We start from the raw sequence: 14,240 nt of genomic DNA, 5'->3' as shown, positions 1-14,240 counted from the left end.
CGAGGCAGAAACCCAATGCAAAACCCGTAAAAAAAAAAAAAAAAAAAGGGACTGTGGCAAAATTCTTTACCACCATAGGGAACTATGTCACAGGTGTAGGCGCAAGACAACTTTCAAATACATTTGATGCAACAAAAAGAGAACAGAAATACATGTGGAAGTAAGAGTCCCAAAATTACATGACATGATCCTAATGCCAGGATTAAAGTGTATTTTTCTACTACACTGTACAATGTAAAGAAAGTCAGTGGTTCATATCTGTCATTTTATAAACACTTAACAGTTTTTTTCTCATTCTTGTGTATAAAGTCAATAAAACAGTAAAATGTTTGTTTAGCTGAGAAACCTTAAAAACAAAAATTTTTCCCTATTACAAATTAACACTTGTTCGATGCAATCTTCCAGATGACAGAACAAGGTATACACAAAATAGTTACCTCTCCTTAACTGGTTCATTCTCTAACCTCCATGACAGCAATTCGTTAACAAACACAGAAGACTAGCCACACTTTTCTGCATCGATTTATCATCATTTTCAGTGTTCATTTTTGTCTCTGATAGAGTCACCAAATATAATCAAGTCTTTACAGATAATTTCTTAAAATGATTATGCAACCTTGAGCTCCTTGGTTCATTTCTAATAACCTGGATGACAATGATTAGAATTATGGGGAAAAAAATTATCAATGACAGTTATTTTTTACAAAGCAGCAGAAATTCAACAAAGGAATACACTATAATATTTAACGTTGACCACATCCATAGATAAATAATGGTTAAGAATTTAATAACATATCAACACAATGGTGCCTATTTTATCCAAGTGCAACCTGTCCAAAAAGAAAGGGTTTAAGATACACTCTTCATTCAAGCACAGACTTCATTCACTGGAAAAATAAAAGAAAATCAGCAAGTAAATTTCACCACCACCAAACTAAATGAAGACAAAATCAAAAGGAAAGCGAAGAAAACACCCACATTCATAAAAAGATGCGATTTATCAAAGAACCACAATGAAGTTAAAGGGACTGTATTGTCTGTAAACCTCCAAAATTGCCATAAGCCATATTAAGGAGTGGGTACTCAGTAAGGCAGATATTAAGGTTTCATCAACCGGGAAAACGGACAAGCTGTAGAAGAGGCAACATCCCTCTGCTTTATCCTGTATAAAACATACAGCTCCTCACTCCCCCAAAAGGCGAGTGAGAGAAAGGAGGGAAGGATGGATGGACAAACAGAAAACAGATTTTGGTCATAGTGAAATTCATGAGAGTAACTCCAATTTAAATTTCCTCTTATAAGGTGCTTTATGGGCATTTCTCACAAGAAATTATCACAAGACTAGAACTGTCACACAAATTCTTACAATCAGAGCTCACAGCCACCAAATCCCAGCAACCTGCAGTTGAGGGAAGGAAATGCCTCTTCTAAACAGTGAGCCACAATTACAACCCACTCTCCACTAAGAAGAAATTTCTCTTTAAAAGAAAACAACCTTTTTTCAAGATCTATTCCACAACAGAGAGAGCCCGAATACCAAAGACTCTCTCCTAGCAGGCGAGGACAAAGGCATTTCCATAGGAAAGAGAAACTGCCATTTGGCAACTGTATACTGATCTGTAATCATTGGCATCTCCACCTGAAAGCTGACTTGTTTTTCTTTTTCCTGTATTAGATTTGGACTACTGATAATTACCCTAGCTAAAGACCTGTTATAAAATATCAAATATGAAAACAAATTACAATTTTTCTGAATGTTATCAGTGTTTCTACACCAATCTGGGGGTTTTCAAAATGAAAATACAGCATGTTTAACTCTAAAAGCCAAAACATTATGGACTCACGAAGCTAAAATCACCAGGAACACTTTGCTGGTCGCATGTATATTATGCTTAACCGAAACGTCACATGGTTTTATAAAAAAAATAAAATTAAATAAGCTGGGAGTTACAAGGTCCAAAATTCCACAAGTTCCGGCCATGTTTCATTCCTGCTGTCCAAGTACCACATACACTGAGATCCCATGTCTGTCATGCAGATCAGATTAGTTAAATGGTGATGGAGGAAATATTTACAAGCATCTATTTACAGTACTTCTTTCTGAAGATTACAGGCCAATATTCGTCTCTTCCATTCCTAGTCAATCTGAGTTTGGTTTCCTCAATGAGAAGGGGTAAATCTTAAAATGGCTACTCAGCTGCTTAACCTATGGAAAACCAGAACACAAAACAGTGACAAATATGTACCTTATTTTTTAAAGCATGAAGAATTCACCTTCTGGGAACAACAATTTATTGACACGGCAAAAATCATCAGAAATAATGAAGAGGTCTGCTGGATCAGAACAGCTAAAGAGCTAGCCAACTAGTTAAATGGGAATACTAGAACTACTAGGACTTGACTGTGGGTCTGCCTAACTCCAAAACCTAATCTTTCCAGAGTCCCCTAGGCCAGAAAAATTTACCTCCAAATCTACTGAAAACCCGTATGGTTATCTGATGTAATATCTAGTTATTCAAATAATTACATTTTTAAGTTACGCTCATCATTCAGCTTGTCAGAACATTTCTAAGTAAGCATTCCCAGTGCTACTGAAATGGTCTGGAACCAGATCTGTGAGTGTGGAGAAGACGGACCGGCAAGGTAACCCTAGTGGGTACAGTCATGTGCCAGTTAGGAGACGCCACCTGACACTTACTGTGGTTTATATTTCCGTAGTTCAAGAGGACGTTCTGTGTGGCCTAGCAAGCTGCACCTTCTGATCAGAAGCTGCAGTTTCAACTGATGAGAGCATGAGAAGTAAAATCTCAAATAATATAAAAGCCTTCCTTTAATCTGCAATTCTAACCTCTCTTACTGCATTGCTAAAAGATTTGGGCAGGGGAGGGAGGAATGGCTACAAAACCAATTTTAATTTCTTTACAATTTAAGTTAATAGCAATAAAAATATCCCTACAACTGAAGAGAAGAATTAGATAATAGGATTATCTGGTCCCACTCCATTAAAAACTGTTTACAATTCTAATCTACAAGAAAATAGCTTAAAGTCCACTTAAAATAAGCACTAATCCCCATAAGACCTATCCAGCTTTAGCGTCATTTGTTTTATAACATAATCATTAGAAAAATGGCAAAATCCTTACAGGTAATATAATTAAATAGCTTTCTTTTGAAATCTATTATCTCCTCTTCCCTTATAAGAAACAAATGGAAGCAGTTTTGCACATGATCACTCACCACTCGTACTCCATAATGGACGTGGGCCAGGGTGAAGGCAGCTGTTAGCGTATACAGGAGAATGCTCTCGAGGTAAGAGGCTACTCCTGAGTTCACTGCCACGACAACCGAGAAGAGAGGAACCAGCAACCAGTTCAAAGCCGGGCACCTCGTGCTGCTCATTTGACAAACAATCAACTGACACTTGAAGTTGGTTTTAAAAAGAAAGGAAAAAAAAAAGGTTAATTAGCAAAACAGTTCCAAAACTAGTCATTCCAATATTTAGAAAGTATTCAAAAACTTGAGCCAACACATTACATTACCTAAGTTCAGTGGTTCTCAACCTCCCTACCCTCCAAATGTGTGTCTGAAGTGACTAGAAAATAATTTAGTAAGGATGAGATAGAGCGCATTCATCCACTGGGTAATGACAGTTTACATAAAAGAACTTTCTCCCAACTTTAAGATCTGTGATACATGAGAAGAAATTCAAAATAACCTCCTACATCCCCACACAACGGAATTTCTCCACTGCAATGAAGAGGACGCTACGCCAGGCTAGCGATGTGCCCATAATTAATACTTCAAAACTTCTCTGGCCCCTTTATTTCTATGCTTTACTCACATACACTTTTACTCTTTACTCTTTTTATACAATGCACTGATGTTTTCAGATCTGCATTCATTTCTTTTTGAAGTCCTGGGCTTGAATCTCGGGACTCACACACCCGAGGCAAGCATTCTACCACTAAGCCACATTCCCCAGCCTGTTTTTTCATCTTTTAAACATATAAAATCAGTAGGAATGAGAATATTAACCACATTACAGAATGAAAACAGACTTGGTGACTGAGTTACAAGTTAAAAATGTTAAAGAACCTGACGTAACATACAGCAGAGGGTTCCTGACTCGCACGATGACCGGGGTCTTTTTTCAACCCCTGACCTCTCTTTCTTGTGCTCTTCTTGCTGGCAACAGCACAGACATTAATTCTCACCACATATACATGACAGCTAGGTGGTGCAGCTCTACAGCACCACACACACATAACAAAAGCACAACAGAAAATGTTGTGTTTGCCAGGCATGGAGAGGCACATCCTATAATCCCAGCGCTCAAAAGACTGAAGCAGGAGGATCAAGGCCAGCCTGGACTACGTAGCAAGACCCTGTCACAAAAACAAAGTTATTACACTCATTACAAAATTTTTATTCCGTATTATTAATCCTACAATCAGCTGCTGTGTGTTTTCTCTCTCAAATATCCCTTTCAAGCTGGACACGGTGGCACATGCCTGTTAATTCCACCATTCTGGAGGCTGAGGCAGGAAGATTCCAAGTTTGAGGCTAGTCTGGCCAACTTAGCAATGCGAGGCATTCATGAGGCCCTGGTTCAAGCCCCAGCATTACGACCAAAGCTCCCTAAGGAAGGCATTAGGTCTACAGTCATCTCAACTATACTATTTAGTGTTTACTCTGAAGTCAATCTAAGTTGTTCTATGAGTTCTTCATCAGGCAACCGGGTGTATTTGAGTATGCCATGGTTTCTTAACAGCATTCTGGTTTCAAAGGGCAAAAGGAAATAATTCTCCTTGGGCTGGGAGGGTAGCTCAGTTGTAGAGCACTTTTCTGCATGCTAGAGAACCTGGGTTCAATTCCCACCACCTTCAAAATAAAAGTTAATAAAAATAATTCTCAGCACATTCTGTCTTTGAGGTTATTGAATTTTCTTTCAAATTTGTGTTTTAAAAATCTTTAAATTAAAATCTCCTTATTCTAGTACTATAAGAGTTCTCGCCGGGGGTGTAGCTCAGCAGCACAGGGCCTGACTAGCAAGTGCAAGGTCCTGTGTTTGATCCCCAGTACCCAGAAAAAAAAAAAGAAAAAAAAAATTCTCAAATTATTAAATTGTCATATATTCCTAATACAGATGATTTTTTTTTAAAAGAAAAAAATCTTACTGTGATGTTGGCAAAGCCTGTTCCGACCATAAAGTAGAATATTCTAGGATGTATCTCTAAAATATCTGAAGGTGACCAGAGGATCCAGGCTGTAGACAAAATGAAGAGCAAACATGGAGAAAAGAAGGGAACCATAACTTCATAGACTGAATTGTGTTTCAAGGTGCTATTTTTATAGCTTCTGAAAAAAAAGAATCAAGTAATACAAAGAACATTATTACATGTAATACTTGTAGTTTGTAGTTTGCATCTTCCAAATTATTATTTTTTCTCTTCATACTCACAATAATCTTATGGCACAGACAGAACCAATAATATGTTTTGTTTGTTTGATTTTGAGGCAGTGTCTCACTCTGTGGCCCAAGCTGGTCTCAAACTTGTAATGATCCTGTGTCTCAACTTCCCAGGAGCTGGGATTACAATAGTGCATCACCATGCCTGACAGAACCAACAATCTTAACCCCAATTTATAGGTAGAGCAAGTGAGGATGAGAGATTCTAAACTACATAACTTGCTAACGAGTCAACCACGGATAGAACTGAATATTCCTTACCCTTGCCCATTTTTTCCTCTTTATATCAAACCATCAACTGTTGTGTTTGTAAGAATGCAAATATGAGCCAGGCATGGTGACACATAACTGTAATCCCAGCACTCTGGGAGGCTGGGGCAGGAGGACCACACGTTCAAGCTCAGTCTGGGCAACTTAGTGGACTTAGCAAGAGACTGTCTCCAAATAAAAAATAAAAATGGACTGAAGATCTAGCTCAGGACAAAGTTCCTGGCCTCAATAACCCAGAACCATCAAAAAAGAAAAAAGTGAAGAAGAATACAACTATATTTTTCTCTATGAAATACCCTACTGGAGGACATAAAACAAGCATGAAATGTCAACAGGGTGAAATGCCCACGTATGGAAGTCTGTGTCCAGTCTGTGGAGCCCCTTGGAGCTAGTGCACCCTTTCGAGGTGGGGCTTCACTGCAAGGTCTTTAGTCCTCAGCAGAGCCCCTCAGGAGATGGGACCCGGCCCCTTCTTCTCTCCTTCTGGCATCTCAGCCACTGCCCCCCACCTCATCCTCCTGTACCACAAGCCAAAGGCAAGGGGGCCAACCTCTCATACTCTGAAACCTCCAAAACGTGGAGCCGAAACGAACCCTTTCTTCAAAACAACAAAACAAGCCACGCGTGGTGACGCATGTGTGACCCCAGCATTTGTCTATTCTTGGCACGTCAGACAGGCGAATTACACACCCATTTGTCCTTTTGGCCCGGCTTATTGCACTTAGCATGATGTTTGCAAAGTTTATTCACATTTCTGTTTGATTTGGTTCTCTTTTATAATTTCTTGCTCTTTAATGATATTCACATTTGGTTCGTACATTGTTTTCCCGATTTCTTTCAGTTCTTTGCTGTGTAAGCATATTTAAGAGAGTCATTTTAAAATCCCCATCAAATAAATCTGACTTCCATCAGATTTCTCAGGGGGAAAAATAAATATTCCTGTACATTTGTTCATCTGAAAAGAGTCCCAATATTCTGCTCAATCAAAACCTCACAATTCTAGGATAAGGAGGAAATGACTTGATTTCTACAGCCTTCAGAGCTTTAAGCTTTATGGCCTCTATAAATGACTTCAGCCGCAATAAATATGACAGATTCACAGAGCTTGGCTTGCCATGGGGTATGATTCTGAGGCAGACCTGAGCTCAAAGATGAAGTGGGAAGTACAAGAAAAGTGTTTCAACTAGAAGAAGCAATAGCAGAGAAAACAGCCAGCACAAAATCGTCAGTCAGGCAAAGAGAAAAATCTACTCAGAACTCAGGAAGTAAACACAGTGCAGGCGAACAAAGTGGGGACACACAGGGGCCAGAGACATGGAGGAGTGACTCTACCTCCAAAGCCCTCCTCCCCAAAGACAGAAACTGCTACACAACTGCTGTTTGACAAGAGTCAATGAAGTAACTTTGGTACCAACCTACATGCATTCAGAAATGTTTAGGATTTTATTAACTACACAAAATCAATTTATAGAACAGAACAGAAACATCAGTTATTTAATAGGAAAACACTACCTCCTTGTAGGTACATTCACTCGTACGAGTGAGGAGTTAGAAGCCTGGAGCCCAAACCTTTAACAGAAGAACCTAGCTGCTCGGGTGTGGCTGAACTGGCAATATGAGCCATCAAAGATCCTCTAAATTATCTAAACTCATTTTAGATTCAACATATTAGCTTTAAGACTTTTTGAAAATGTCCAGATGCCAAAAGGAAAACACAGCCTTAAAGTCAGCTACATGACAATTGCTAAAGACATTCATATTTCTTGCCCGATTGAAAAAATAAAGCACTTACCTATAAAAGTTTAAGAAGCTCATTGGCAGAGTCACACACACGGCACAACCTGAAAGAGAGAATATTAAATTGTCATGAGGTACTCAAGTGATTACATGACAGTAATTGAATCCACACAAAATACTCAATGTTTTTAGGCCCAAGAATGCTCAGGTTCACCTTTAATTCTGTGATAAAACCAAACACATTTCTAAACAGCATCACAACCGACACTGTGGCAACACAGTGAGACGGTCAGAGCTCAGGCTGAAGGAGACGGTCTGGAGCTCAGCTCCGTTTGCACCTGACACTGCTTATGTGATTTTAGGCGACCAACCCACCAGAGCTCCCGGCTTCCTCGTTTACTTAACAGAGAACCTAGGAGTTCCAGCCCCATGGAATTGTGAGAACTCAGTAACTACCACATATGAAGAAGATACCTAGAATGGCGCCTACTATACAATAAATCGAAAAATAAGCATAAACTACTGGAAGGAGAGGTACAGCCTGTGCTTCCTATTTATACTTATTAATCTCCCTGGAGATTTTCAATTTCTCCCCTCCCTAGCCTAACTACAAGGGTGGCTTCCCAAGAAACTCCACTGATTCTGCGGCCCCCTCCGCAGTCTTACTCGACCATCTCCATTTGTTTCAATTTCTTAGCATTCTTTCATTCATTCTGCCCCATAACCTGCGGAAATTACAATTTAGCAAGCTTCCCTAATGACCAAATCCAATAACCCTTTTCATTTCAGAAAATGATCTACGTAAGATGATCTAGCTGTTTACTTGCCAACTGCAGTTCTTTCCTTCCTCCGCCCTTTTAATTTCATTCTCCCAATGAGCCTGCTAGCCACCTAACCATTATTTTGTGTCCTTTATTGACAACCTGACCTCCTCGTGTCCCTTACATTTTCAAAAATCTGAGTCTCGCTGAGTGTGATGACACGCCTGTAATCCCAGGACTCTCAGAGGCTGAGGCAGGAGGATCAAAAGTCCAAGCCCAGCCTGGCCAACTTACTTAGTAAGACTTTGTCTCAAAATAAAAAATAAGAAAAGACCAGGGATGTAGTTCATTGCAAAGGCTTGGGTTCAATCCACAGCAGGGAAATTTCTGATTCTGTGGTCTGCAGAGATGTTAATTCCTGATTGCTCTCTCTTTCACAACTACAAATCAAGACATCTCAGACAACTTTCTGAATGCTTCATTTGTATGCTTTAGTCACGGGACTGCTCTGTCCAGTCCAGGCTCCTTCCTGGTAACTGTATTGGTTAGAAGGTCAATACAGCTATATAATCTTAAGGATCAAAGGTATAAAACATAACGCCTGGCTAGGAACAGAAAAAAAGACTAGAACTCAGCAGAAATCTTTTCACAAAAGATGAATTACTCTGCTACTTCCACACCCAAATGAAATAGTCCATCAAATTAGATTACCTGAGAAAGAAGACAATAAGCTTAATGTCCTCGGGACTCTTAGTGTTCCTGAGTAGCATTTAGTTTACTCCATGTCAAACTGAGTAGCACGGAAGGGGAGCCAAGGCTACATGAATTAACTCAGGATTACCTGAGGCTCTGAGGTGTCAGAAACGGGCCTAAGAAGAACCAGGACAAGATTTGCTACCAAGATTCATTTTAGTTTAAAAAGTCACAAGGTATTTTGTGTGGTTATTTTGTTTGGTTTTATTTTTTGAGGTCCTGGGGAATCAAACCAGCACGCTATGCAAGCACTTTATCCCTGAGCTCTAACTCCTTTTTATTTTAGACAACATCTTGCTAAATTGTCCAGGCTGGCCCTGAAGTTGTAATCCTCCTGCCTCCAGAGTAACAGGGCTGGAAGTTTTAAGTACAATAAGCATGTGGAAAGCCTGGACTCTACATAGTTGAGCAAAGAAAAAGACTGCATCTTCTATTGTTTCTCTAAACAGTACGTCATACACTTTCTGTAAAGAATGTTTATTTAAATACTTACCTATTAAATCCCACATTTCAGAATGCAACAGTTATAGAATACATATAATGAATGGCAACATCTATGCTTGTTTTGCAAATTACCATTAATTCAAGGTCAGGATTTTTTAAAAGGATCAAAATAAAGATAATGTAGTCATAAGAATATTTTGGTTCCTCACATTTCTCGCTTATTAAACAGAAACTTCAATTAAAATCATCAACACTAAAGCTGGACAGTATCTTATGTGGATGAAATGGGCTGGTGGAAATTCAGAGTTATACAATCCCCAAGGAGGGGATTATGGGAATGTTTAGCAATATTACATACAGTTATCCTTTATAGCAATTCCACTTCTAGGAATCTCTTCCATAATCCCCTGGCAAAAATAGGAAAAGACCTATGTGCAAGGCTATTCACCTGTAGCAATCCGTGCAACAGAGGAGCCTGGAAACAATCCAAGCACTACGAACAGGGGGCTGGCTGGCTGAACGGACTGGTGCACTGTGGTACAATCGGGCAGCCGAAATGTGTAAGACAGAAGGAGGAAGATTACAGTATCATGATGAAAGGGTCGCTGATACACTGGGAAGTGGGGGAAGGACATCACAGAGCAAAGTATGCACAGAATACCATCGTTATCATGAGAGTGACAGCGTTCATTCACTGACAATAAAGAAACAAAGAAAAGATAAGCCATACAATTACAAAGTCAAAATGGCTATCTATGAAAAAAGAGGAAGAGCAGCGATAGAAGTTACACTTCTTTGAACAGGCCGTTTTATAAATTTGGCTTTACTCGTGAGTGTTTCACACAATTATTTAAAATTTTTAAAAAAACAGACTTCTTATAATCAAAAATCCTAACTCGGAAGGGGAACCAAGAGCCAGAAGAAGCAGGGAGAGATGGAAGGGAGGGAGGATGAATAAAGAATTAAGATGTGTTGTGTGCAGGTACCAACTCCCCATGACAAATGTAATCATTACGTACTGCAAACACGCGCCATATGTACACATCCACGGCTACGGCAGAACCTCAGAATTCGGGAACCTGACTGGACATCTCCGCTGGGATAAATTATAGGTCAAATAGAACTAAAGAAGCCAACGCTTTACACTATTTTCAGTAGTCATATTTTTGCCGATTTTGGTACTGTATTCTGAGACTGGGTACTTCACAGAATTAAGCAAATGAGTGATAATCTTGTTACTGGACACCAAGATTTTTGTCATAATTTAAAAGGAGATACAAATGTAAGATCAATGAGATTAAGTAAAACTTCTGTATTTTCTATTTTTATTTGGAAATTTATCATAAAACTAAGCAATACACTTCCCAAGCAATGATTGTCAAAGACTATGAATACTCCTACTGGTAGCTGAGGAACAGATGCCAAGAGAGTAACGATATATAATGTCCGAACCTCTGATCACTGTTAACATCGCAAGAGAGACAGCTAATACTGCTGCCTCCTAATATGGCACAGCTGGAAATACCACTACCTAATAAGCATTGTTTTTGTACCACACCCCCAGGGAAACCTGTATCTAGCCAGGCCCATAGGTTTAACTATTATTTATAGGAAAATGAGAAGGCAGGAAATATGTCAAATGACATAATGAGAATTCAACCTGGAAAAAAATGACCCAGTTTCTTCTGCAAGTAAATTACAAAGCAAAAAATAAAAAAGAAAGAGAAAATGTATGTTTATCAAAAGAGATTTAAACAACACAGCAATCAGATGCAATATACAGGTACTATTTGGTGGCTATAAAAAACAAATGATATCTGAGAGAATTACAAAAATCTGAATACTGTCTACATACTTGATAATATAATTAGTATTAGTCCCTTTGGTATTGAGGCAAGAAGGCAGGGCATGGCGGAGCTGGCTGGGGGAATAAGCATGATCTGTTATTTAAAATCTCAGGACTCAGGCCAGGGATGTAGCTCAGTGGCACTGTGCCTGCCTCCCAAGTGCAAGGTCCTGAGTTTGATCCCCGGTGCCAAAAAAAATGAAACAAAACAAAATCCCAGGACACATCTGCAGAACACTTCCCAAAGCCCCAGGATGTGGGCTTTTCACAAAAACCTGTGATGTGCAGAATGAATAAAAAGAGAAAGAAGCCACTGAAAGCTCACTATGGTGGCTTTGGTCGTGAGAACCTGCCCTATATTCTCTAGGATGTACTTGTATTTTTCTTTTCTTTTTTTTTTTTTTAATTTTTACTCAGCCCAAATTTGCTGTTCAGAGCCAGTTTCTCCCTTACTCTTCACTTTTAATTTTTCCTACCTCAAATAAATGTGAAATTTTGTCACCATTCTTTTGAGAATTTTTTTTTCAGTACCAGGGATCAAACTCAGGACCTTGCACTTGCTGGGCAGGTACAGCACCACTGAGCTAAATCCCCGGCCTTTTGCCATATTTTTACTTGTTTTGTTCAATTCTTTATTCGAGACAGAACTTAGAAACCACCTCCAAGAGGAGACTGCAGCACCCCAAAACACATGAACAGTATGTATTACAATTACAATGAACCCTTGAGTTATGATCAGCCTGGCATATGAACAACTTCGGTTACAACCAAAATTTTAGTTTTCACTTACGACCAAAGGCTTGAGTTATAACCCAAAAGCCAGCCACTGTTGCTTCCAGGTGGTCTAAGGTAAAGAGTTAACCCTTAAAGAGTTCCAGAAGAAACATTACAACACCCTTTTCTGTGTGGGGTTAAATGAGAAATCCAGCGTTTCTCTAAGGACACTGAGATCTGCCTGCGTACAGGAAAGACTTTGAAGGTAACCGACCAACTTGAGATACAACCAGCACTCGGAACAAACTAAGTCATAAGTCATGGGTCCACTGTATGTTCCTAAAAGAAGAAATCTAGGGCTGGGGATGCAGCTCAGTGGTATAGTGCCCTCCCTGCCATAGGTGAGGCACTGGATTCAAGCCCTAGCACCACAAAAGACAAAAAACAAAAAACTAAACTATCATTCAGAGATATATAGGAGGTGTTTATGAATGAAATGATGTCTGAAATTTGCTTTTAAATAATCTAAAGGGAGGAGAAGTCTGTTAATGGTGGCACAAAGGAGTGGGGCAATTCTCACAAATAATTAGACAAAAATATTCAAAATGACTACTTGAAGGTACTAGAAAAGTCAAAAGCAGGCCGAAACCTGAGAAGGATTCACACTTGGGTCACTAGGGAACAGCTCCTTTAGCTGCCTGTCTGTACCCCAACCTCACCCATCCCGGGTGGTGGAAAACCTCAGCCTTCCCTGCCAGCTGTGGAGAAGATTAATAGAATTGAGAGCGAGAGAGGCACCACCAGTGGGGGATGGGGCATCTAAAGAGCGATGCGGAAGGGCTGACTCCACCTGAGCATACACTTGCCAGATCCCTGGGGGCTACTAAACCACGTGGGCAAATAGGAGACCTCCGGAACGTGACAGAAGGGTAGGAATTAGAGATGTTATCCTGTGAAAGACAAAAGCACCCTCAGTGAGACCCGCGGGTCTGCTGAACACCCCACACCCAGGCTGGGGATGAAACCCAGGGACTAACAAACGGTCTATCACCGAGCTACACCCCAGCCTGCTGTGCCCTTCATCTCACTATGTGTGCTTCTCTTTGATCCACACCCAATCTTGGGCTGAAGAGGAAGAACCCTTGCTGTGTTGAAGTATCAGAGGACAGAACACAGTTGCTCAGACAGCAGCTGAAGATTCAGGATGAGGAACCCCAGAAGCAACAACCATAGAGAGGTGAGCACCAAAATCTCAGCAGCAACTCTACCTTGGCTTTTTGGCTAATGGCTAAACTACAGAGAAACAAGGAGTAATCCCCCAAGAAACCAGGCTAAGCAAACAGCAACTGGCCAGGCACAGCAGGGCGTACTTGTGATCCCAGCTTCTCAGGAGGCCAATGCAGCAGGATCACATATTTGAGGCCGGCCTGGAAAACCTAGCAAGACTGTATCTCAACATAAAACAAAAGGGCTGAACATGTAGTCCAGTGGTAGAGCACTTCCCTAGCATATGGATGGGCCTGGGTAAAAATCTCCAGGACCAGGAAGGGGAGGTGGCTGAAAGCTGAAAATAATTACGCAGGGACATCAGCTGCTATACACCATGAGGGGACAGATTTCTCAGTCTGAATTCAAACAAGTTAAATGCCTACTAGAATAACAAAAACAATTTTTTTTGCAGAAGAACAAAACATATTCCAACGTCTCTACAAATATTTTCTCTATGAGCCTTCTTTTTCACAAGGTGTTGGGGATGAAACCTAGAGGCTCCTACATGCTAAGCAAGCACTCCACCACTACACAACACCCCAGCATATGATGACAATGTCTAGTTTCAACAACAACAAAATTGCAAGAGGTGCAAAAGGGGGGAAATAGCAATCATTAGAAACTGTTGGATCTGACAGGCTACAAAGCAGCTATTTTCCAACATGTTCAAAGAACTAAAAGAAAATATGGTGATAATGAATAAACAAATGAGAGAATCTCAACACAGAAAAAGAAAATGGAACTAAGTGGAAATTCTAGAGCTGAAAAGTACAAAAACTTAACTGACAATTTGACTAGATAGGCTCAACACCAGATTGGCAATGGCAGAAACAAGCAAGCAATGACTCTGAAGACACATGAATAGAAATAATCTAATACAGAGAACAGATTAAAAACAAGAGTACAGAAAAACTTAAAAGACGCAGAAAATTACCTATACAACACAGCAAGTAAATCTAACACGTTATATATGTTA

General features: G+C 39.9%; 1 protein-coding gene across 1 annotated transcript in view; it reads right to left on the bottom strand.

Moving 5' to 3' along the window:
* Positions 1-545: 545 nt before the first annotated feature.
* Positions 546-14,240, bottom strand: part of Selenoi (selenoprotein I) — a 39,926-nt gene continuing 26,231 nt past the window's right edge. Inside the window, exons 7-10 of the mRNA XM_010604832.1 lie at positions 7,533-7,581; positions 5,178-5,358; positions 3,238-3,420; positions 546-2,206 (exon numbers count right to left, since the gene is read on the bottom strand). Of these exons, the coding sequence (XP_010603134.2) occupies positions 2,108-2,206; positions 3,238-3,420; positions 5,178-5,358; positions 7,533-7,581 (512 nt within the window). The 3' untranslated portion in view covers positions 546-2,107. The remainder of the gene's footprint in view (positions 2,207-3,237; positions 3,421-5,177; positions 5,359-7,532; positions 7,582-14,240) is intronic.

Source organism: Fukomys damarensis, unplaced genomic scaffold (assembly GCF_012274545.1).
Source record: "Fukomys damarensis isolate Sample0158 unplaced genomic scaffold, DMR_v1.0_HiC HiC_scaffold_2, whole genome shotgun sequence".
NCBI classification, from domain to species: domain Eukaryota; kingdom Metazoa; phylum Chordata; class Mammalia; order Rodentia; family Bathyergidae; genus Fukomys; species Fukomys damarensis.
This window is presented reverse-complemented; position numbering and strand designations above follow the sequence as displayed.